Source organism: Tigriopus californicus, chromosome 1 (assembly GCF_007210705.1).
Source record: "Tigriopus californicus strain San Diego chromosome 1, Tcal_SD_v2.1, whole genome shotgun sequence".
Lineage (NCBI taxonomy): Eukaryota > Metazoa > Arthropoda > Copepoda > Harpacticoida > Harpacticidae > Tigriopus > Tigriopus californicus.
The window spans coordinates 7,767,384-7,793,361 of record NC_081440.1 but is presented as its reverse complement, the minus strand read 5'-3'; the positions used below and the strand labels follow the sequence as shown (position 1 = coordinate 7,793,361).

At 40.2% G+C, this 25,978-nt stretch overlaps 1 protein-coding gene across 2 annotated transcripts; it reads right to left on the bottom strand.

The window, feature by feature from the left end:
* Nucleotides 1-20,077: 20,077 nt before the first annotated feature.
* Nucleotides 20,078-24,443, bottom strand: LOC131880102 (uncharacterized). 2 transcript variants are annotated; one of them, XM_059226623.1, is made up of 8 exons: nt 23,676-24,443; nt 23,474-23,596; nt 23,293-23,412; nt 23,024-23,222; nt 22,493-22,691; nt 22,346-22,428; nt 22,169-22,283; nt 20,078-21,956 (listed from the first exon to the last, which is right to left on the bottom strand). In XM_059226623.1, the coding sequence occupies exons 1-8, from the start codon at nt 24,080-24,082 to the stop codon at nt 20,263-20,265; spliced, it is 2,940 nt and encodes a 979-aa protein (XP_059082606.1). In that variant the 5' UTR covers nt 24,083-24,443; the 3' UTR covers nt 20,078-20,262. The 2 variants fall into 2 exon arrangements, with proteins under 2 accessions (XP_059082606.1, XP_059082598.1); XM_059226615.1 differs by having other exon boundaries at nt 22,493-22,697; nt 23,676-24,441.
* Between the last annotated feature and the right edge of the window lie 1,535 nt (nt 24,444-25,978).

The following is a 25,978-nucleotide window of genomic DNA, read 5'->3' as shown; positions in this document are numbered from 1 at the left end:
GTCACGATGAAGAAATGACTCTTGACGTGTTTTCTCGTCTTCTGGATCACTCAACTAACTTCGATCGAAACAAAAATCGAGGAGTCTCCTCAAGTTGATAGAGTCAATGACCTAGAGGGAGGAGGTGGAGAAGCATCTGAAGGTCTGCGTGGCTTCATTTTGTCTCTTGTTTTGACCGAACGTGCATTTCTAAGTGAAATAAAAAGCGTCAAATTGCTACTTTGAACCCCATTATGGCGTTAACAAGTTAGCTGGTTGGAACAGCAAGTTAAAATGTGTTGCTTACTTACATCCCGCTCAACTGATACTATATTTTTCTTCCTTGTGGATGATGTACTACTTAAAAGTTGACAGATGGTTGAAATAGTTAATAAGGTTTTTTATGACAACACATCATGGCTTGTTTATAACTCACCGAGTTACAAGGGACAATTTTGATATTGCTGCTGTATGTGATTTTAGTTGAGACGAAAGCGTAAATGCTCTTAAACAATTTTTACAACTAAATGTTTCCAAAACCTCTGTAATCGAATCTGGGAGCATATTTAATTTCTCCTTAAACAGAAAATAGGATATGATCCATGAAGTTGCTACTGAGATACATGGATGTTTTGGTTCCATTTCACCGGTTTAGCTCCAAAATGGTCCTGATATATTGGGATTCAAATGCCGAGACAAGTAGAATGGATTTTTAACATCAATTAATTGTTTACCATCTTTTGAAACATTGGCAATGCGTCATTTTTCCTTTTTTTTCGATTGAATCTATTCAAAAAGCATACTTTCTAAACGAAAGTCAATGAGACCTCAAAGTTACAGGCTTTATTCAGTCTCAGTAATGTTTTCACGAAATTACTTTTTAGATTATTTTTGATAAGTGTGTTGTCTACTGAATTCAAGTGGATCTATGATTAATAGTATTTTCTATCTTCATCAAACCTGTTCTCAAAAATGCGTATTTTCAGAGTTTTTGAAGAAAGTCAACATTTTGGAATTGCACAAGAAGAAGTAAATAATATTTCATTTTTGCGACATGTAACATTGGTATTAATTGTATGGAAATTGAAATTGAGATAAACCATGATCATATATGAGCAATTTGTAATTAAAACTGGTAAAATATAATTGTACAAACCTGCATAACTCCCTAGCGAATCAATTATTACTATCCTAAATCAATTCAAACAATGGCAAAATTTGTTAATAAATTTGACTAATTTTTTCCAAGATCTTAGTATTTAAAATTCGTTTTGCCATTAAAGTTTTCTATAATCTAAACTAGAATCGCATGAAGAGCTGAAATACGATTGGAAGTTGAAAATGATTTTGTAAGCTAAAAAAGCCTTGATCTGTCTGGGAATTTTCTTCCAAACGTGGAAAGGTATTGGAATCAATGCATTGATTCAAATCACAACATAGCATTTTGGCTCTAATTAATATTTGAATCATATTTTCAATTTCTGTTTTTCGCTCCAAACCTGGATCATTTTTCCCTTCTTTGATGTTTTTGACACTAAAGATACATCATGTTATAATTGGACGACAACGACCAATTCCAAAAACCAAAAAGACTCTCATTAGTGAGAATTGGAAAACGTTGTTTTGATGTAAACGATCACCAATATTGTCATTTTTATCTTATGTTTTATGGATTTTTTTCTACAATCTTATGGATGTAATCTAAGCTTTGAGTAAGACAAGTTTTATTTTGCTTGTCTTTTAATTTCTTAGGACTTGGAATCATGAGTATGTGTTACTAACCTTATTTCGAGAAACCACAAAATGCCTCTCCAAAGGTTGATTCCTGGTGCATTTTCATTAACATCCAACCCAAGATATTCTAAAAACTTGACAGTCCTGTCTTTCTCATGCTAAAATGTTTTGGTTATTCTTGTCGTTTTGTGCGTTATAAATTGTCTGTTAATTTCTCATTTTCCCGGGAATTCCCGAACAGTATGATATTCATTTGTTACCCTCTCAACCTCTACTCATGAAGTGATTCTACATTGCAGGGAGGGTTGAAGTAGCTAATGGCAATCTTTCTATGTCGTCTTTCTCAAAAAGAGGTAGAGAGAAAGAAAGAGGGGATAGGAGGGAGAGAGAGAGAGAAAGCGGACACCAACAAATGCTCAAGTTCGACCAGAAATGTGAGCGGAGGTCGGTGATCATTTGACAGAACGTAAATTAACAGATTTCCTTGATAACAATTTGGAAGGGACACTCTTCTTCCCTCAAACCCCCAATAGCTCAAGTTCAGTGTCTACGTATCTGAAAAGGGTGATCAAATCACAACTCCTAATCAATCTCTCGATCCAAACTGTCCAAATTCACAAGGGTTTCCTAAATATCTGTCCTCGAGTTTCTCCATACCTTGAGGTCTTGAGAGTGAAAGCTGAGCAGGTGCTCCTTCCGGTACGCCAGTTTTTCCTCGTTGCTCCGCTTATGCATCGTTCTGTTTCAAATCGATGTGACACAGGAGTTCAAATTCATGAAGTACTAAGACTTTCGCATAGCTCTCTTTCTATGGGATATTTTTCTACACAATGATTTGCCCTTCAACCGATTGAAGATTCCGGAGTTGTGTGCATAATGTCTACGATTCCAATGTAGCCAAAAGTAGAGCATCTTTGAGTAATAGAATTGCACTATGTTTGCAAACAATAAATAAATAAGTTCTGCACCACGAAATAAGATCCATTCTGTAAGCAAACCAAAATGTTAGAAATCCATCAGCTATGAATCTTAACAGTTACCAATAATTGCTTTAATGATCAAGAAAATACGATGGATGACGGTATTTGAGGTTGGTGTATACTACCCATAGGCACATTTGAAGTATGTTATTCCAGTAGGTTACGCAAACGTTTGTACTTTTGTGGTCATCCTTTTATAAGGTACTTCATTTAATTAGCAAGCATTTATTTTGCTAGGCACTTCGCAGCTTCTTACGCATTGATCAAAATCAGATCATAAAACATGAGTCCTTTTCCTTTAAAGTCAAACAATCCCGATCATTGCACGCGTACGCTGGGAAGTCACCGCAAATCCCCGCCAAAGAAGAGAAGCAGACGTTGAACAAATGTAAAAAGGGAGGACGGAATCACCGTTCATTTACCATGGCGTTTCAACTTCGAGAATGTTGTCTGGTACCGAAACGTCCATTTATGATTCATCAATCAAACCCATCCAGGGTTGAACTATCGTGAAACAGAACATTATCAGAAATCATTGGAAATATATATACAAATATACTTATATGCGTACACTAAAAATTAGATGGTGGTTTGTTTATTCAATATATATATTTATGCATTTCTTCTATTTACTAGCGCATTTTATCAATAAGTGTAATGTTTCATTCAACTTTGGTGCAATAACATGTTCTTAATCGACAATCCGAATTTCGACTTTTAATCCAAATGTTGTTTTAAATGGAAGGAAAAAATCGAAAATACTGAAACGACAAAAAAATACATATTTTAACTCCCAAGTGCCATGAAATTGTTTTCATTTCGTGGAATGTATCCAACTCCTTTGTCATATAACATTGATTGTAATTTTTTATAGACAAATCTCTCTGTCATCTTTCCCAATCGTACCGTAACCCAAATTATTATTTTTTTCGCTCAACTTTTGATGAGATTGTTTCTCTTGACATTGGCATCTTTTTGGTGTTACATCCGTAAAAATTTCGCATTTTGCGGGTGTGGAGACGATCCAAAACCAAAATGATATTGATACGATAGATGCGACTAGCGCCCAATGTGGCCATTAATGTTCTCTGGAAACATTGACATAGTTTCTCTGTCCTTTTCCTCTGAAACCTTGCCCATTACACAGCTTGAAGGGATTCGGAATAAAAAACCTTGGAAAAATAGCCATTGTCGTGGCTATGGACAGAAACTCTTGAGGTTGTCCAAAACCTTGAATCTGGTGTTGAATTTCTGCGCTACAGCAGGAACAGGATTGTGGGAATAGCTGGCGAATAAAGACTATGAAAGAGGTCAATTGGAACCCTTGAATATTGGCTTATTACACCGTGTCTGCTCTCAAACTTTTGAGCAATTGTAATTTGGATAATAATAACTAGAACTAAAAAATAAAGTTAGAACCTGAGAAAAGCTTTTGAACGTTTTTTGGTCTTTTGGCTGGAATTTATTTTTGAGCCAAATTTCTGTTTTTTTTTTGTCACTTTTTTCTTACTATTTTTCACGTTTTAGGACTTTTTTTTGCCTTTTTATTGTCTTTTTGGTCCTTATTTGCTTCTTTCTTACCTCGTCGTTCCTCGTCTGGGACCTATACATTTATTTATGTGCAGCATGATCAGGTAAAAGATTAAACCCTCAGCCAAGATATTTTAGCAATTTTTTGTTTGGGTTTTCACTGACCTTACCAGCTGTTGCAAATAAAGTGATCCCCGTTATGATTGAATGAAAGATTGTGATTTGTCTAGCTGCTGGCACTTAAACTTTATACAATATTTGATCTACCAAAGAATTTGAATATCAAATTCAATTTTCTGCCTTCTCTTCGGGAAAGTCTGCAAAAAAGAGAGCTTTCAGTTGGGCTACATCTGCTGTCATGGGTTTGATCCAACCCAACATTATTTTTTGAAAAAAGCACCCTCAGCAGCAAAAAAAGTAAGCTCCAGTAGGCACCATGATATCTGTTCCAATTGAAAACGTATCCTAGTTTCAAACATTGGAAGAAAAAATGGGTGCCTAGATTTCGTAACAGATAAAAATGCAGCAAAGAGGTAAACGAGGTTAAAAGCGACCTTTTCTCCATCGCAATAATTCTTTTTGCAATATTACAACTTATTTTTGCAATATTACAACTTATTTTTGCATATTTTCACCTCTTTCGCACATTTTCACAACTTTTTTTCGAGCTTTGACAACTTTGTTCGTATTTTCTCAATTTTTTGCATTTTTTTAACTTCAAAAAAATATTTCGGCAACAAAGGCAACTTAGTTTTCGAGGTCTCGAGATAATTAATAGTACACTACTTTAATGTTATTGCATTGGCAAATGAATATTTGGCACAAGAGAGCTAATGTTGATGCCTTTAAACTGGCTTTATTGGTTTCCATTGTTAATGTCTAATGATGGGCTAAACCTTAAGACCACGTTGATGCCTCGTAAAAATAGGGCCTCTTTTAGTAATTTGGCCCAACTTTTCCATTCCACTTCTCTTAGATTTCATCAAATTGCAGAGAAGGACAGATTATGATGTTTGCGTATGAAAAATTTGAAATGTCAAATATGGCACCATTTCCGAAGCATTAGTTCAAAAATTTTCAATTTGATGTGGTCAAGACATGGTTGAATTAACACGTGCTTTCACTTGTTTCAGCAAAAGACCTGCACTCTTGATGCAGTTCAAAAAGTAACGATTTTTTTCTTCAAATAATGTAAAGAGATTACGAAACCCAGTACAAGTAAGCCTGGAGAAAAAAAGGAAGATCTGAAGTGTTGCTTCTCAGTCAGCATGCTGCTGCCTGGCTTGCCTCTTTTGATTTGAGATTGGACCATCTTCAACTCTTAGCTTGACTGTTAGATGGCAGGATAAGAACACCAAGCAACAGCTCCCTCCACTCCCAGATTATCGTGATTTTCTTTTTTTTTTGAAAAAGTAAATTGGCGTAAAGCTCTCTCGAATTCCACTTCTAGTCGCCGAAAAGCAGTTTGGAGCTCGGGGGACAAGAGCAGTTCTTGGTTTGAACTTCGTACACCTTTTTGTGACGTTAGTCCGGCTGATGGCAAGTCTATGAAATAATTCTTCGAGCAAAAACATTAATTTCGAAGAATATTGGTCTAAAACCTTATGAAATGAACAAATTTGATCACTAGTTTGCCATTTGTAACATTTTTTTGTTATTGATATTTTGTTGTCAGGTTTGAGTATTTCGTTTTTCTTTGCATTTTTTTTAGTGTGAGGATGCAGTTCCAATTTGAAAAAGTGTTTTTAGCCTTAGCTTTACTGGTTAATGTATGAATATCATTGGTAATTTCATTTGAAAGGGGTCACCCTGATAATATCCTACTTGACCATAACACTACTTGACTAAAGAGGATGTTACCATGCCCACCTCAAATTGTAAACAGCGATCAATCCAAGCTCTAGGAGACACAACTGGATAAGTTTGAGTGGAAAAGTGAGTATTATTTTGGGTTGTTGGAACTGTCATACACTTTTGATCCTTTAAAACATGATCAAGTTTATTGTTTTGTCATGCCATTTGTTATTTTGGCAAGGAAGCATATCGTTTGGCCAAATCAATAGCTGGCAATAAGCTTGTTTGTTTTTGAAAAACGTAATCAATAAAAAAGTTTGATTACCTAGTGACAAATTGACAAAGTTGAAAGAAGTTAACTTTTTGTATACAGTACTCACCACTTTTGCTACAAAACAATTTTTGTCTTTGGAGGAGGCATCAGCGCCTATGAAGTCTTTTAATTTCATTTTGATAGTATTAGTTCAGTGTAGGGACTAGTGCTAGTTAATCGCGCGCACTAGAGTCTTCTACTCGATTTTGTAGAAATTAGAAAGGACTCGAGTCCGGAATCGTCAAAAAAAACCTGTAATTAGATGTGTCAAACCATGGACGACGTTACAGTGGACATATTTGATGCCGCAAATGTACCCAAATAGTATAACGGAAATTTTAGAAACAATTGAACTCAACCTCCCGACCAGAAATTGAAAAAATCATGGTCACGCTCTCCAAGCCAGGCAAATTCCCTCGCCATAACGCCTAACTCATCGTTTTAGCCCCGTTTCTTAATGAGATCAAAGCCTACCGGGGGTATACGGCGACAATTTGATAGACATCCAGTCAAATTGAGACCTCCATGGTCAAGCGTAAAAAAGACACTCCTTTTTTCACCAATAGTTGAGCTTTGGGTCAAAAAGAGCTTCAAATTTTATCTTTTTAATCGTTTCTATTACTATCCTTTGCTTATTGCTCCGCTAATTTCAACACTATTGTAATTGACTCATGCCACTGCCAAAATCTCGACATATCACTACGTAAGTCAAAAAGGGGCGCGGGCGTGCAAAGAGGTAAACAACAACCTCCGTGAGCATATCCTATATGCTATTGCTTATTATATCCTATTGCTTGTCTTGAAAAAAAATTAGCAGTTTCCATGAAACAAGTATTCAATGCTATTTCTCTGGACAGCACTCTTTCTTATACAGAGCACTAATTAAAATTATGTTTGGAAACCTTTAAGGTCTAGTGATCGTTGTATTTTTTTTTGCACTAGACTTGCCGAAGCTCACGCGTCTCTGCATCCAGGGTCTCTAATTCAGTGTGGATTTGAGCCAGCTATAACTAAGGATCCAAGGCAATCAAGTTACAGAAATTAAGGCTGTGTTGAAAAGCGGTTTTTTGAATCGGTTTTTAGCCCTGCGAACGAGAACATGTTAGAAAAGTATTGCAAGTGTTCATTATAATATGTGGCGCTCACCTAGTGCTCCACTACTATGAGAGAAAGACGAGGTTTCCTTGCTTCATGTTGCAAAAGCTTGATATTGTGTTGTAGGCTTCATCTGCTGTTTTGCCATTCTTTTTCTTTTCATTTATTTTCAACGATTGCTCCAGAATCTCTATCAAAATTCATCCTTTGCAGGTGCAAAAGTGCAGTAGTCTCGTGAGAGGTTGCAGAAAGTCAGCTGATGCGTAACACTTCTAAAATAAATTACAATCATCAATTCCAACAAAATGGTACTTGGAAAAGTACAATTTAGATAGGTTTTGTGACTTTCTTTAAAAACGTCACTTTTGTTGCATTTACTTTTAGCTTTTTAGCACAATTTCATGAAAAAAGATGTTCATAAAAAGTCGCTGGTATGACAAAAGTATGCAATACATAGCCCTCTGTGTATCCCTATTTTGATGTCAAAAGTGTTTATAATTTCAAGCTTGTAAGATTTGAAAAGTCACTCAAAAGATTTGGTGGTGTGTTTATGGTATTTTAAATGGATCAGCAATAAGATGTTCAGCAAAATACCGTGTTAAAGTCAAGCATCCTTTCCGTATTCTTCTGCATCTACGTTTGTTTGTCCGCAGAAAGAGGAGGTAGAGGAGAATGAAAACGATTATTAGCCAACCGCAAAGTAAGGCGATTTCAAATAACTCATAGTTTTCGATTCAGTATCAAACATGACTTCCCTCAAGAGGAATTGAAACGTCTCCCGGACTCAAGTCCGGCAAAAAGTAAAAAAATCAAAGGACTCGTATTGGTCCGGCTATTGCCGAACTTGCCCCAGCACTACCTTCGACCATGTAAGAAAGCAGCCCAAGAATGATGATTTCATTACCACTTGTTTAGAGTAGTAAAAATAAGATGAGCCTTTTTGAACTGGAGTCCTCTGCCGGACTAGAGTAAAAAAATCAAAGGGCTCGTATTGGTCCGACTTTTGCCGGACTCGCCCCAGCACTACCTCCGACCATGTAGGAAAGCAGTCCATGAATGATGATTTCATTGGAGAATTCTAATGTCTTTGATGGCAAGGACGCTTGGACTCCTTGCATCCAAACCTTGTACATTTTGTTTGCTTGTAACGGAGTCGCATTTGAGTTCTCTCGCCTGACGATGGGTGTCCCAACTGAGGGATATTCCCGTTCCGTTATCAGGACCAACGGATACTTTGAGAATTTGGTCTTACACTTATGAAGCATTTGGTTTAGGGCTAAGTTGCATATGATATCAGAAACCTTGTCCATTCCATAAAATCTTCTTTGATTCCATCTATTAAGGAGAATAAGGCCAATATACCAAAGGAGTTTTTGATCAGTGTGTGCTCCTCATTCAGGTCTTGCATACAATCAGTCATTGATTGATGTGTTACAATAGAACTAGATTTGTAAGTGATACTCCCTCAGAAATTTCGAAAAATTCCAAGAAAATAAGAGCCTTCCAACGTCTTCCATGCCTTTGGTGGATCGAAAATATTTAGATTTCTAGCCCTACATGTCATTTATTAAAAAAACACGACTAAGAAAAGAACTGGGCCAAGACACCAAAGTTATGTTGCACGTAGCGATCAACATTTCGGGTCTAAATTTTCTTTCGAAAAACTCCTCGGTTTTTTTTTTCTTTTGTGTTCTTTTATTTACTTTTATTCAAATCTATGGTTATATTGACTGCAATTGATGGATATCTCTTTGGTCACATTGAAGTGTTCTGGGATTGATAAAAACATGCTTTCTTTTTTAGGACAAGGTAGAACATGGCATTTCATGGTTAACTCTAAACTCTGGGACATTTTTGCCGAACTTTTGGTTTCTATGACTATTTAGTTGCCCGACTAAATGCTGCTAGTTAAGCTCTAATCCCTTCTCCCCTCTCTCCCTCCCCCCCTCTTTCCCTTCTCAACAGGAATGACTCTACGGCATTGAAATGCCATGGAATGTGCCTTTACGGCTTGCAGTTGAAACACCACGAAAAGGAATATGTAAGAAAATCGTGTAAACTCCCGAGCAGAGAGGGCTTGAACAGGGGTGGCGTTTCAAAGGCAGAGCCTCCAAGAAATCATTCATGTTATCCGCCATTGTGCAGGAAAGTTTGTCAAATAATCTACATCTGTATTGGTTTGAACATTTATAAATAAAAATTTGTTTCCACAAGTGCATAGCACAATGGAAAATAAAAAGCCCGTTCATCGGGCAACTTTGCGGCAAGATGAAAATGTAGTAGTTACTGTCTTAATATCATTCCTTTACCTATTCAACCCAAATGCAAACCAACAGTGTAACATGTGTGCAAAAGAATACGAATTTACTAAGTCTTTTACCAAAGTGCGCCACAACACCCCCCTCCCCCCCCCTTCGTCCTCTTGAATCGATTTCCAGAACGGAAACTCACAAAGCGTGCCAAAGTTTATCCGAAGTTACAAAATATGTCCAAATTGGATGGGCATAATTTTCTTTAGAAAGTATGAATGATTTGATGATCAACAGGGGATACAAGCTGAAAAAGATCGGCGATTTAACGATGAAGTTACACACTAATATACTTATCAAAAGTACCAGACGTGACTTTGGTATGTATCATGAATTCCTGTGCTGTATATATTTCATCAATTCATTGCCAGTCAAATCGAACAGCATTAATATATCGATAGACTCTCTTTTCACTCTCAATATGGCAACGTCATCAAATGGTGGTCAATCAATGTGGCAAATTCTTCTTTCTATATTTGGCCTGATTAGGCCTAACGTTGGCCAAATATCGGAAGATACCCCACCGACTCTTTAAGTCATCTTCATTTCGCCTCGTCTTTGGTAGCCTTATGATGGAATGTCTTTGAGAAACTTCTTGGGAAGTTGTAGGTTACCGTCGTTGGTGATTATGTGAAGGTCGCATAAGAGATTTGTCCGTCCTGAACATAGTTTAGGAAAGAGAAGGCCGACTTTCCATTCGCTCTCTTCCATGCCTTCCATGCCTTCGCTTTCCTCAGCCTCATTGCATCATTAACCATTGCTTGCTTGGCTCTTTTGCGTATTCTGGTCACTCATTCTATAAGGGACGACAATAAAATGGTTTAAATTTCAAAGGGTGCCCTTTTTCCTTCTCGATTATTGCTGGTGTTAAGTCAAGCTGAATTGAAATGGAGTGAATCCCCAAGATAAGAAATAAATTATTTATATTAACTAAGTTATTAAATGTATGTGCGTTCCATTGGTTTCATCCCATTTTCAGATCAGATTAGCTACCACCTCAAAATGGAGGGTCCTTATTGCATCGTTCATGACTTCCAGCAAAATTTGATACCCCATATTTGATGTTACGTTAGATAATAGTATAAAAGTAATAGAAGTATCGATGCCGTGCCCCCATGCATAGTAAGGTGTCAAAATCTGTCAGGTATTTTTTTAATATGTTCCAATTACTTGAATGATAAATTCAAAAGATTTGCTTGACGTAAATAATAACGAAGGGAGTGCAAAACAGGTTGGTAGATGAGACTAAATGTGGACACAAAAATGCATTTACATTCGCGAAATATACAAAGCGATGTGAAGAAAACGATAAAGATTTGCAACTTTATAAGCAAAGACTGAAATTTGCAAGAACAATATTTGACCATTTGTGTACAGTGCGACATTTTGGAACTTCGTAGACCGACGCCCAATTTTATCCGATATTTGTTTCGTGTCAAAGACCATGTCCGATTGGTTCTCCGTCTGTGGGTGTGTTCAGCTTTTAACAGTTTCCTTTTAAAGGCAGGTCGGGGAGGAGAATCAAACCGGGGACCTCTCTCATACGAGGAAACTGCGCTAACCACGAAGCACCGTCCCCTTCTTTAGATGCTTACTTCAGACTCCGAGATTTGAAGCCACGGCACCAAGCGAAAAGACTTTTTCTGCTAGCTCTTATGGCGAATCCATACAAGCTGCATTTCGGCATACATTTTTACAAGCAATTTCGGAAATGGTAGACTTCTGACAAAATCATTTCATAGTCACCATTGTCATATCTGAGCCTCCCTCAATTCTCAAAATAAGTCATGTTAATTCACTTCAAAACTGTGACCATTGATTGAAGGAAATATGTAAATCACATGGACTTGCGATGACATTTTGTAACCTTGGTCATATTATCGAATTGAATTAACATGCCTCATCTGAAGGAAAACAGACGCTTATCTTCGTGGAGAACGTGATTTGTTTTTTGAAGACAATGGATTTAGCCACGGACTTCGGATTTCTAGAAAACGGAATCAAAAATTTCCTATCTTCTTAACCGTTCTCTTTATTCCAAGTAAGCACTTCAAATTTATTGCTTATTGTATGTTCACTCAAGTATCAAATTAGATAAAATAGAGTAAAGGGAAAAAAATGCCGAATGAAAACGAAAGAGAAAAGGCAATGCAATGAAAGGAGGAAAATAAGAAGCCAAGTCCCAGTGAACAAACAGACTTGGTTTTTAACTCTCGTTGTCACTAAAGGTATATTCATGAACATCTAAAAAGAGATGGACTCCGCTCGGCCACAGATTCACGTTTTGGGTGACCCCTAAGGGAGAAAGGACAAAGTAGCAACGCCACTTCAGCCTGCATCATGTCTGGAGGCTGCTTTAGTCTTTGGCAGGTCGGCTGGGCTAATAGTTCGGAAGTAAGAGATGAAATCGGCTGAAATATTCTATTGGGCCTACTTGCCTTGAGAGTGCTCATTCAGGGCTTCGCTTTTCAAATTAGGAGGTTAATAATTAAAAACAATGCATACATTTCATTGTACAGTGTGCGTAAGCAAAATTTACAATTGATTTTGTGAACGGCTACCGGGCTTGGGAGCGATTTTCGTGGCTATATGGCTAAATAGGTTTGGTGACTCAAAGTAATCTTTCCAACTTCGTAAAAATGCTTTTTATGAAAAATACAATATTCAAAACAATGGAGGCAAAAAGGTAAAGGATTGTGGATTTGGCCCACGCCGGTGTGGCAAAAAAGGACATCGCGGACATCGTCGACTCCACTTTGAAGACCGTGTACAACACCCTGGCCTGCTATGACAAAAAAGGAAGCGTCCAGAGAAAGCCTGGAAGTGGTGGCCACAACCTCAAAAGAACCGAGGACTTCCTCACTGCCGTGGCCTCCAACATCAAGAAGGATCCAACCATATCCATGCGCACCCTGGCCAAGATCTCCAACGTCAGCAAGGGGACTATCAGAAATGCCGTGAGGGAGCTTGGCCTGAAGTCATATGTCCGCCGTCACCGTCAGCTCCTTACAGCGGCCAATAAGGAGAACAGGCTCTCCAAGGGCAAGCTCCTCATCACCTGGACAAAGCATCATGGCTCCACTGTCCGAATCTTCTCCAACAAGAAGATGTGACTGTGGACCAGGCTTGAAATGCCAGAAATGACAGGTACCTGACCTATGGTGTTGAGGATGTCCCACCCATCAACCGGACAAAGCACCCAGCTGGGGCCATGATGTTGGGGGTCGTGGCATCAGATGGGAAGAGGATGCCCCCCAACTGGTTTCCAAAGGGCCTCAAGCCAACAAGGTGGAGTACCTGCAGGTGATGGAGAGGGTTGTCAAGCCTTGGATTGATGCCAATTATGCTGGAACAGCCTATGTTTGGCAGCAGGACTCTGCCCCAGCCCACAAGTCCAAGGCCACCCAGAAGTGGCTATCAGAGAATCTGGATAAGTCACATGATGTGCCCCCCTCATCTCCGGACTGCTCCCCCCTGGACTATGGGATCTGGGGCGCCGTGGAAGCCAAGGCCTGTGCTACACCTCACCGCAATGTCGATGACCTGAAGGCCGCCATAGACGAGGAGTGGGCCAACATGTCCATGGAGTACGTCTGCAAGGTGTGCGCTGCCTTCAGGCCCAGGGTCGAGGTCATGGTGGCCGCAGAGGGCGGGCATTTTGAAGACTAGTCGGACATGTATGTATGTAAATTCACAATAAATTATAATTCTCTACTCTTTACACATGTTGAGAATCAGGCCGAAGTCGAAATTGTTCAGATTTTGTAAATTTTGCTTACGCACACTGTAAGGTGATTTCAAAATGTCGAGCATTTTGAAGCATATTAGGGTGAAAATACTTTCGATTAGTTTTCATATTCAAATCATGTCCATTTATTGTTTAAAAATAGTGTTGAAAGCCAAGTTGGCTTTGAATATCAAATCAGTTTGAACCCTGATTGTGCTCGAGTCAAGAAGTGGCCATAACTGCAAAAGAGTTCACACTTGAACTAAGTTTCTTTACCGTGCAGTGCACAATTTGCGTAATTTGTGTGGCCAGACTAAGATCAGGGTTGACTGTATTGTGTCTAGGGTACCCTAGACATGATTGTCTAAGATTGAGTCAGTGCAACTGTTCTTGAAGTGTTTTCTACAAGATTGAGTTTCCCATCAGCTTTCAACAGAAAAGCTCAGTCATTTATTCAGTAGTGGTGATGTGATATTGTGGCCCAATATGAACTTCTCTCTACAAATGCCCATGAAACAAATGATAGAAAAATGGCTATTAAACCACACTAAAATTTTCACAGGGTGTTCAGTCAAATTATCCTGATATTGTGTCCCTTGGGAAATTCTTAGAGCAAGAACCAAAATCATGAGGTAAGAAAAAGTGACCAATCAATGGCATTTGTGGTACTCAATGGTTTGAACCCTTATTTAGCCCTTATGAAGTGTCTGAAACATGTACATTTATCTTGGTTTTGACTAAAATTTCTGTTCATCAGTGCCTGGGCAATAAAAAAAAGTTATGTAAACCCAAAGCAAAAAAGCAAAAAGTGTTTGGAATTCCTTCAAAATTAGTTATCTTTGTTGGAAATTATGCAAGAGCTCTCATAATCCAAAAATTGAAGCTGAGTCTTGGGTTGTAGGGGGTGGGGTGGGGTAGAGTAATATCCCCTATGACCAGGAGCTCGTTCATAGTCCATATTTCTAGAAATTCGTGATTCAGCCTAGTTGTCAGATATCATTTCCGATATTGTTGTCAATTGTGACTATCCTTCAAAGAAAGTTTAATTTGATTCAAGGTAGAATTAAGGCCTCCATTGAGACAGTTCAGTTAAAAATAGAAAGTAGAGTAGTTCAGGAGGTGAGGTCGAATCCGAAGGCATTTTTCTCTTATCCAAACTCTAAGAGAAAGATGAAACACCCTCTAGGGCCTTTTAAGGTCAACGGGGAAGTCATAGACAAAATAGAGTCTATGGCCAGCATACTTGGAGATCAGTTCTCTAGTATGTTTTCAGCTCCAAAGAGCCCATTGCTCTATAGATAAATTTGTTGCGATTGGCAAGGCATGCCAAGTTCAGCGTTTAGATGATCTTGTAATCACAGATCAAGATGCTTTAGAGGCTATCAGGGACTTGAGGCTTTCGAGCTCTCCTGGCCCCGATGATGTGACATCTCATTTTTTGATGAGATGCTCACTGGTTCTTGCTCCGGTTTTCTCGTACTTGATGCGTTGCATCTTGGACCAGGGCAAGTTCCCCTCTTCTCTGAAGGTAGCTTATGTTGTTCCAATTTTCAAAGGGGGAGATAAGTCACTCCCCAGTAAATACAGGCCGATTTCTCTCAATTCGAATATTGCGAAGGTGTTTGAGAAGATCATGAAGTTCAAACTTGTTGAATTTCTTGAGGTCAATGAAGTCCTTCCTCCTAGCCAGCATGGGTTCCAAGCACATTTTTGCAGGGTTACCCAACTGATTGAACATATAGAGCAAGTTATTGAGGGACTAGAGAGCCATGAATCAGTCAATGTACAGTAGTTTATCTTGATTTTGCCAAGGTCTTTGACAAGGTAGATCATGGTCTTTTAGTTAACAGGCTCCATGAGATTGGGTTCCAAGGCAAGGTTCTTAATTGGTTAAGAAATTTCATTTCTGGTAGGAAGCCATTGATTAAGGCTGAGGGATCCCTTTGTGACATACATGATGTCCAGTCGGGTGTTCCTCAGGGCTCCAATTTGGGTCCTCTCCTTTTCATCATCTTCATTGCTCCGCTTCAGAAGCTTAGTAGTAGTAATGTCAGTATCTCTTCCTTTACTGATGATACAAAATAAGTTTATTTTAGTTTTTTAATTTCATTTTTGGAATGGTCAGAATTCCGCTTGTCTGGTAGAGGTCCTCGATCAAATCTACTCTTGGGTTGCTGTGAGTAACATGGCACTGAATGGAAAAAAAATCCGCTCAATGACCTTTGGGTCGACGGCATTAGCCACTCCACTATTAGATGATGAAGGTAAAGATATTGAGCAGGTCTCAGCCATGAAGGATTTAGGTGTAGTCCTCCAAGATAATGGAAAGTTCGATGAGCATATCCAGTTGAAAGTTGGTAAAGCTTTTCAAACATGTGGTTGAATATATCGCACGTTTAAATGTAGAGATAGTATCACGATGCTAACTCTGTACAAGTCGATTGTTCAACCACATCTTGAACATGCCTCGCCCATTTGGGCTTCAATTAATTCAGCAGGTTTGCAAAAGCTTGAGCAGGTCCAAACATGTTTTACTAGGAACATTGAGGATATGAGAGAGCTCACGTATTGGGAGAGATTAGAAAGGTTGGGATTGAACAATATTCAGAGAAGGTACAAAAGGTACCTGATATTGTACGTTTTCAAAAGCATTCATGAGCTTTGTCCCAACTGAGGAAGTAAGAGGTCTAATCATATTCCATGTGAAAACGGAGAAGTCTGATGGAGTTTCAACAGATTGTTCCAAAATTGTCAAATCGTAGGAATACCCTCTCTTTTATTGAAAACCAAACTCCACCCAAAAAAACTTAGAGAAAATCCTACCTCAAATTTGTTATGTTACTTTGCCTTTGGCCTAGCTCATAAATGTCAAAAAATTGAGAAATACGAGTGAATTGGTTGCACTAGAGAGCCCTATTGCTACTTCTATTTTCTATTTAAAATTGGGATCTGGGCATAGCTTTCCAACAACCCACCTAATGGCGGATATTACTCTGTCCACCGCCCACTTGAGATGCAAACAAAAACAAACGCTGGCGTTAGGAGGCAACACAAGACAGGTTGTGTACTTCTTGTTTTAGGGAGGCTTTGCTGTTTCCTGGGAAGTTTTCAGGAAAACTGAATAAGGCAGTTAGGTAAGTTTCGAAATAGTTTGATCGTCAAGATATGTGGTTTTCTGTATGTAAAATTGACTATTTGACCTGTAAACGTGACTTTCCAGACTTGCTCGTTCATTATTTGCACGGCGGGTGGTTACATACTTCATAGATTTCTAGACACTGGATGTCCGTACACTGTGCCCGAATAGAATAACGGAAAGTCTAGAGACCTTTGAACAGAACCTCCGGAACAAAAATTGAAGAAATCTTCGTCACGCTATCCAAGCCAGGCACATTCACTCGGCATAGAGATTCAAAAATTACATGGCAATGACCATGGCAATTTTTGCACTGTAGCTAGAATATCTCTTGCCAACCCAGTTTTTTTCTAAAATTCAAATAAACAACAGGGATGAGTACAGAAATTTGATGTGCACAAATAGAAATTACGAGTGAGATGAATTCGAGTAAAGTTCCAAAATATCTTTGTTGTCAGTGGTTGCCAGAAACATTCAAACACTCCTTGAAAGTACATCCTTGGTGTTTCAACCACTGCAGAGCGAAAAAGAGCCAACTATTTCACGATCCTTAAATTTCAACGTCAATCAACTTGAGTTATAAACAATGTTATAAACAAAAAACTGATCAGCAGTACCTCTTTGAAAGGATGGAGGGTGAAAACCGATTCAAGGTAAGGCCTAAATCATCGTTTTAGCCCCGTTTCATAATGAGATCAAAGCCTACCGGGGTATCTGACGACAATTGGAAAGACCTCCAGTCGAATTCATGAAAAAAGCCACAAGGCTTATGAGGCCCTTGGGCGAAAAATCAGCAAATTGTACTATTACAAGCAATTTCAGACAAAACATAAATGTAATGTAAAATCGAAATGACAAATCAAATTTAACAATGAGTGATTTTTAATTTGATGAGTGTTCGTTCACTTTCAAGAGGTAGTTCAGATAGTGCCCAAGAAAAACTTATATTTTGCTATATTGAGCTTTAACGGCAGCAAAACGGCTTCATATCCGCAAAACTGTTCCGTTTTTGTACCCGTCAAATAACTGGTTTGCACCTGGTCCGGACGCTTTATTGATCTTGTCTCTTGTAGCATTGTTTTGGATGCCTCAATGAATATTTCTTTTGATCCACCTAAAAGTTAGCCCAAATGCAAAGAAAGAGAAACGCGATCAGAAAGCTTGAACTTATCCAGTTGCTGAAGTGTGCCAGAACAACGCTTTTACATGGCAGAGGGTTACATTTGGGATTCCTTTCAGAGTTTAGAACTATTGCCCTTGAAAGTGAGGAGAAAACAAACAACAGACGCTACTTTATGGAGCAAAACTATAGAGAATAGAAATGCGCCAATTTTTGAGCATGATTTGCTGTTATGTTCTCTTGAGCCGCTATTGACAAGATGCCGAGTCAACCTGCACCACGCACAAGGTTGGGCAATTTTGGGAATCAGTTTGACTTTTGGACGCTTGGTGTCCAAAAGTGAACAAATGTGGGCATAAAATCTTCAAAAGGTTTGATTCAAAGGTGAGTAGACAAGCAATAACTTTTAAACCCTAATTCCTGCATTTTTTATACCTAATCTATATGTTAACCAACAAATGGAATCATTAGTTGAAAAAATGTGAACTTTGTGAATCCCTTCTTGAAGATGATGTCCACCCAACTAGCTGCTCGCTTCTCCGGATTGGCCGAGGATAGGGATCTCCTTCCCCAGTTCCAATTCGGTTTGCTTCCCCCTGCTTATTTTTCCTTTTTTCAGGAGTAGATCTGCACTATATGGATCTGACTGAAGAAAACAGGGAGTTTTTTCTTACGCAAAAAGAGAAGTTGGTTAGCCTTCAGGAAGTAAGGAAAGCAGGCATGGTGCGCTTTTTGCGCCGTTTAACTGTCTCAGCGCCCAGCTTTGCTTGTCTCTTTCGACTTGAAACTGGCTCTTCCTCATTTCTGTTTTCACTTGTTTGTCAACCATGGTATGCTGCTTATGCCAATAATGGGGTGAAGTACTTTTGGCCTGCAGAAGGTAATAATTGAATCAATTACTCAAACTTCAGCCGTTAATGTCTATATTTTGGTAGCAGCCTTTGATTTCAAACTTTTTTACACTGATGCCAAGAAAGTTATAATTGCAAAAAAACAACAACAATATTTTTAGACCAAATATGCAGAAAAGTTAAAAGGTAGGAAAAAATGAAAAGTGCAAGTGTATAAAAAAGTGTTTTTAGTGACAAAAATGTTTTTACGCAATTTGCCCGTCCTTAATCATGAGTGAAGCTTCTTATCCAATCGAGATCCTTGCCTTTGACCCCATATCATGAATCCTATTCATCAAAAGGCCATGATCAACTTTGTCAATGGCCTTGGCATACTCAATATACTCAAATCTCAACAGACTCGTCATTAGAGCAATAAGGTATTGCTTTTAAACCCTGCGGAGTTAAAAACACACTAGAGAACTGATCTCCAAGCATGTTAGTCATATCCTTTACATTGCTAATGGCAATTGACCTCACAAGGCATACGAGAAAAAAAAAGCCTTCAGATTTGACCTGACCTCCTGGAGCACTCTCCTCTCCTCTTTTAGTTGGTCATTTTCAATGGAGGCCTTTATCATACTCTGAATCAAATCCAATTACAGTCCACTTTAGTTTCTTTCACCTTAATGAGAGTCAAAATTATACTAATGCAAATAGCTTTTATTGAAAGAGAAGTAATTAGCCATCACTTGGAAAGTTCGCATATCTACTTGCCTATAAATACATTGGCAGTTTTCATTCTTTTAGCTCGATTCTATACTCTCTTTAGATTCAGCCTCTCTCACCAATTCATTTCCCTGATTTCTCTTTCTTGGAGATGTCGCCAGCGAAGAATCGAAGTATTAATGCATAATCTTTTTAACAGGGCGGACAGTTTGAAGAGAGAAGGTTTTTTTAAGAGGAGAATATAGAGGAGAGAGGATTTCAAAGTTCATTGCAAAAAAAGTGGAAAAAGAGGAGTCTCACTAGACCTGAATCTTTGATACCAAATATCATTTAGGGTAGCAACTGTTTCAGAGGTTGGAGATCCAACAAATAAGTCTGTTTGAAAGAACGTCATACATTACCTCGGCTTTCAGGCACACAAATTAGCCCCACCGATCTCCGAGTGTCAATTTGATAATGCAGGTGTGACTTGAAAGTAAAAGAAATAGTTCTCTCCCTTTTGTCCTCTTTGCTATCAACTTGAATGCACCTAACATTATTTCAAATTTTAATGCAAGATTACTTTGCCATTACACATGCATAGTCTGAATCATAGCGAGCTTCTCATAGCGCTCTTCCAATCAAAAGAATGCTCACACAAACGAACTCGTTGCTCTAATCAATACAAAATATGGGACATCTAGCGTTAGCTAAATTACGTGTACCAAGCGGAGATAGACTAAATTGCCTCGATGGGAAGGACACGTGTCTGTTTTGGTTCAGTATGAGCTCGTTCAAATGAAGAAAGTGGTCTTTGCCGGATTCAGTAAACAAATATTGATAACATAGTGTATTATGCGCATAATAAGCGACTTAATTGGTCCCAGTAAGCACCGATGTTTTTCACGGTAAATCGAAAATCAAAGTAAGGTTGAGATATCTTCTCTTTGCACTTTAACACCAAACCATTGAGTGGCCGAATGCAGTCCACTTCTTCTCCCCGTTGATTAAGATGATTTACCCTGTTGATGCGACTGCTGTTGCTCTCGGTCTTCTACATATTTAGAATAATCTGTGTCACAGTCTTTGAGAGCACTAAGAGCAATGTCCAGGTCATCGGGGATCAAATCTTTTCTCGATCCCTCTCCCAAGCCCCCGGAGACGACATCGTCAAAAATGGAATTGTTTTGGACGTCAAGCAGGGTTTCTCCACCCGTGCTCTCATTGTTCAATTCCGAGTAGATCATGTTGCTTTGATCCTCGCCCGTTAGTTTCAGACTTGTGTCATTGGCGGTATTGCCCAAACCACACCAGGGGTCATTCTCAAAGGAGTGGGACAAAAAGCTCGAAGTTTGGGCTTGGCCGGCCGAAGCATGCCGATGGCGGCCTCCTCCTGTTCCACTCAAGGTATTGAATCCCCCACCATTCCCACCACTGTTATTCACTCCATCAAATGAAGATTTGGAACCATCATCGTAGAACACTTGATTCGTGCGCAATGCGGGCTCACTCTCGGCCGAGCTATGACGTGACCGTTGGTGGTCGGACAAGAATTGTCCCATGATGTTTTGAGTGATAACATTCCCGTTGGATGAGGTTGGAGGGAGTGGCATTGGATCTTCGACCACGGCCAATGGAGTGGAGGGTTGAGGCGAGTACGGGTTGTTTAGATTATTTAGCGCCATCGGCGAGAACGCATTGTTGTACCTCCCATAGGTTCCTAACCCAGATGAATGCCTGGATCGACATAACCGGCCTTGGGCCGAATTATGACGAGAACGATTGAAAGGAATTGGGGTTCCATGGGGAGAAATAAACGGGGTACTACATTCCGATGTGGAACCAAATGTAGCCGCTCTTGATATGTCTGACGAGGATGACCCGAATATTTTGTTGCTTGCCTGCGGGAGCAAATGCAATGGTAAAGCACTTCCCGAACTATGGCGAGACCTCATGAGAGTGGGGACTGGTGTACTACGTGGTGAGATGAATGGACTAGCTGTTGGGCTCTGAGGCAACGAGTTTTGTCGAGGTGATATGGGCTGGAAACTGAAGTGCCTTTTCCGAGTCCCGGGACTGGGCTGAACGGCACTGCTGTTACTATTCATTCCAGTCACCACGATGCCTCCCTCTCCTCTGGAACCAGACGAAGTTAGCCCAACGGTTCCCCGTTCTCCGGCTAGTGCAATAGTGGTGACCCCACCGCCTCCGTCTTGCTGGCCCATCGATGCGGATCCCGTGTCTTGAACCACCAACGGATTGAAGCTCACTCTCCTTCGTTGAGACAAAGAGCTCCCGTTGGCCGTAACGATCGTATCCGAAGAGCTGGACGTGCTGGTCACGCCAGGCACAGGATAGCTACTATTCCAGTCCGAGCTCTGCATTTTTCGCCCATTGCTCTCGTGGCCATGAGAAGCCGGGCGAAATGCACTATTACTGGAGTTCACGTTCAGATCGGGTTTCAGGTTCTTTTCCAATAGCTGTCGTAATTGGGAGAGTTTGTCATGGTTCGAAGATTCTTCGGCGTCTAGTACTTGATCACTGAAGTAATCTTTGATTTCATCTTCGTCTCGTTTGAGACCACTTTCACCCAGTTTAGAGTCTCTGACGATTTTGTCTGTATTCCATGATGACACATTAGTCGAGCAATTCATGGAACTCAAGTTGAACGAATTTTTCCCTTCCACGATTGATAACAGACCTGAAAGAATAAAGATTGCTATTCTCAATTAGTACTTTAGGACTCATTTGCATGCGTCAGTTTTCATACAATTAGGACATTTTTGCAATATAAAACAGAAAAATTTCCAATAGTGCCTGCTAATCCAATCCTTGAAACCTTATCTTATTGAACAAATATCGACACGCGTTCTGGCAGAGTCTTTTGGTTGGTCATGCTTTAAGTATATTTACCGTTATTCTCATCCAAATCCATATCCGACTCAAACTTCTTCCTCTTTGATTCATGATATTGTGTGTCAATGTTCATTACGGAACTTTGCATTTCGTTTAACACATTGCACTCCACCTGAAGTAAAGAATGGTGAGAATGGAAAACACTGAGGGTCGTAAATGTACAATATTTCTTACCGAGGGTCGCTTTTTGCCTATTTCATCTGGTTCCTCGAGTTTTGTAGAGTTCAAATGATCCATTTCAATGTCTTGCATGTCACCTATTCGTACGGAAAAAAGTGTCAAGGAGAACAAAATGGGTCATTGAATAGAAATTAGACTTACTGGCTGTGTGTGGCGTTCGTTTAGGCGGGTTTAAGAAGTTCAACGGCACATTCCTGTTGTCAACCTGCATGTTGTCCACAAGGTAACTGGCCAGATCGCCGATGCTTTGAATTTTTTCATTAAACACTTTTTCCGCCCATTCCAAGACTAAGTTTGTGGCGGCCATGTTCTCGTCGGTATTTCCCATGGTAGGACCACACTGGGACTTGCCAAAGAAATGAAACCATTAATTAAAGGTAAATTGATTTAATATTTATATTGAGGCTAAAAGAAATTGAACCAGGTAATTGAATAGCTGGCAGAGGGCGAGAAGTATATACTTTGTGACCTTTTTCCCTGTCGATTTTTGCAGTTTTTTTCGAATCTCTTTTGGCGTTGTAACAGTATTGGGAGGTTGATTACTTGATAACGATACAGAAACATGCATGGTATATGGTACCATGCCCTTATAGACAAGATCTCTGATAGGAATCAGAGGTTCTATCATAACTAACTAATGACTGGGAGAGAACGGCAACTAAAAAGCCTTACCGGATTATTGTCCTGCGAAGAAAATTCGGGCGTGAAAGGCTCTTCCAGTTTGACGCGTTTCTTGAGTCCAGCATAACAATATCGGGAATTGCCTCGGGTGCCCAAGCGTCGAGGACGGACTTGTGGGTACACTTGCTTCATGACCTTGCCAAAATCCGCCGTGGATAATGCTTTCAGCTCATTGTCATTACAATAATCCCTAAACGCCGGAGGTGGACGTTATTACTTCATAGACGAAAACTTCAATATTGCTCTGATGACCAACTTACATGTACTCATCGTATACTTCATGCTTGGGCAACGATACTTGCGGATCTTCCTCTAGATGGGTGCGGATCCACGTGATGGTCATTTGAATTTCTGATCGACTCCCCAAAGGGTTCATGGGTCTGGAGGAATACAAACATTAATAGCCATGACACCCGGCCAGGCTCATTCAGTCATACTTACTGTCTTAAGGGATCAGAGATGAGCTGACTGGCGGGTAAGTCCAGGTAGAGCAACAATCGCTCAAATTTGTTCAGGTCCTCAATGGTGGCGACGATGGTGGACACTTTGGCTTTGGAACACGAGCTAAAATGCCAAAGCACACAATTGAGTGAATGACCGACCTCAGATATGGGCTTGTCGGGACATGAGGTCGGCCTCGTACCTTAAGCTTTCGGCCAGCAATTGCCTCAGGGGCTCTAATTGCAGCGGGGGATTGTCATGTCGATGGTCCGCCTCCGGATTGTGGTGTCCATCTTCCTCTGGCAATGGTTCGGCCTCACCCCGCGGGTGATGAACGGTGGGATGGTGAGCGCCCTCGGACCCATCCTCACCCGTCAATCCGTGCCCGTGGAGATGATGACGCGCGGCGGGATGAGGATGATGAGGTCGATGGAGAGCATGATGGCCGTCTTCGGTCTCGAGGTCATGATTGGGCCCGCCTAATCCCGGGGCTCGCCGTGGCGATGAGTCCGAGGAAGCTAGCGAGATGCTCACGCCCGGACTGCGGGTTTGGCTGGCGGCTGGCCCCCCGCCCGCCGCACTTCCACCCAGAATACGGTCTTCTTTCATGCTCTGAGTGTTGTTACGTGGAGGGGCCGATCCGATCAATCCCAAGGAACACTCACCTCACCAGACCCGATATCCAGGACGAGGACAAGACCAAGGTGTTGATGGTGAAGTGGTGGGATGGATGGCCAGGATGGATGGCCAGGATGGCCAGGGCTAGAATCACTCACTCAATCACTCACTCAGTTAGACTGTCCGTCGGTCCGTCCGTCCATCCTTCAGTCAGTCAGTCCGAGCGAGTTGGGCGAGTATCTAAAGGACAAGGAGATTGAGGAGGAGGACGAGAATCGGGAGAAGAAGGAGGAGAAGGAGGCTGAGGCCACTGCCAAGAACAGTGACTCCATCCCAAATCTTTGTGATGTGTTCACAGTGTTGCGATTCAGCTATTATACTTAAGAGTCAAACGACGGTCATTCTCCTTAAGAGGTCAGTGGATATACATATATATCATATGACCTTTTAGTTGAGCTGTGTGGATCAAACCAATGTATTTTTTATGGCATATATTTAGTACGAATTCAGGAGTAGCTGAAGGTAGTGGTTATTTTGGGATTTATTTGCCTTATTTCGGGTTCTCATCGGGTTCCATGATGAAAGTTCTGGATTGACATCGGTAAAATCAGGCTTATGCTTGATTGAATGGCCGCACGGGGTCATTTTAGTCCGAGGTTTCGTTTCTGGTCAATACTACTGATTATTTTCTTCAATTATGGTTTGGTTTATCCTTCGAGCTCGGTGCTGGCCTTGCTATGTTTCATTTGACGTGCCTGAATCAGCAGCCCCAAAAGCAGGCCCTCATTCAATCGTTCAATCCAGCAATCTAACCCAGCCAGGGCTCCTCTCCCAAATGTCAATAACAGTCGGGGAAAAAATATTATCCACCCAACCAAGGACGCCTCTACCTTGTCACACCTCGGTCTGAAGAATGCTTTGACCCATTCCATGATAGCCGTTTAGGGTCTCGGATAGACATGGCAGCGTATTGAACTGGCTAAGACCCGTTAATAAGGGAAAATCTCTGATGCAATTGAAATAAATGGTAAGGCATTGGGCCATGACTAGTAATACTTTGTTAAGGATAAAGTAGATTCTTGCCTTGAAGGCTATCATATAAATCAATTCATTAGGATATCCATCGTTCTTGACAGTGCTATAAGAGTGCTTATCTATGGACATCGAAATAATATAGACAGCGAAGCTCAAACAGATAGCTAGGAAAATATTCTGGCACCCCTGAGATAGTACAGCGGGATCTAGCGGATCCAGACTTCTGAGCTGCACTCAGTAGTCAGAACAATGACTGCTGAAGGCAGTGTCGGGAAGCTCGAATCTTAAGAAAGTGCAACAGATGCAAGATGAAAGGAGCTGAACTTGGATTGAAACGGGATGAAGTAGCAAATTCAGCATTAGATGGCTACGATTCTCTTTAGCCACAATAATCTCGTCCATACTTATAACTCCTCAAACTCGTTCTTGTGCGTTCTCCCTAACTCCTAAACTAGTATTTAACCAATTCATTCACAAATCATGTACTTTAAAAGAACTGACTTCGCCATACTTTCAATCATAAAAAGTATGTGACCATCAACTTGCTTTAGATTCAACAGCCAGACCCACAACGCAAGAAAGAAAAGATTGAAAATTAAAGCTAAGAAAGATGCTGTTGCAAAATATAATTTTTAGCCCTTTTCATGTCTTGAAATGAAATCTTCTCGTCCGTCAACCGCGATTTTTGGGGGAATAGAAAAAGATAACAGATTAGACAAAAATCGTATGTTATTCATTTATTAAGCTTATTGAAGGAGGGAACGTATTCACCAAAAGTTTCACCAAAATCGTGATACCAGTTCTTTTTTATTTCGTGTAAACGGAAGTCAAAAAGCCCTATTAATTTGCCAG

Coding starts and splice junctions, on each gene's coding strand:
- LOC131880102 (XM_059226615.1), bottom strand. CDS start 24,082: ATGAAAGAAGACCGTATTCTGGGTGGAAGTGCGGCGGGCGGGGGGCCA. Junction 23,597..23,675: donor TTGCTGGCCGAAAGCTTAAG/GTACGAGGCCGA, acceptor TTGGCATTTTAG/CTCGTGTTCCAAAGCCAAAG. Junction 22,698..23,023: donor CTTCGCAGGACAATAATCCG/GTAAGGCTTTTT, acceptor TTCTTTGGCAAG/TCCCAGTGTGGTCCTACCAT.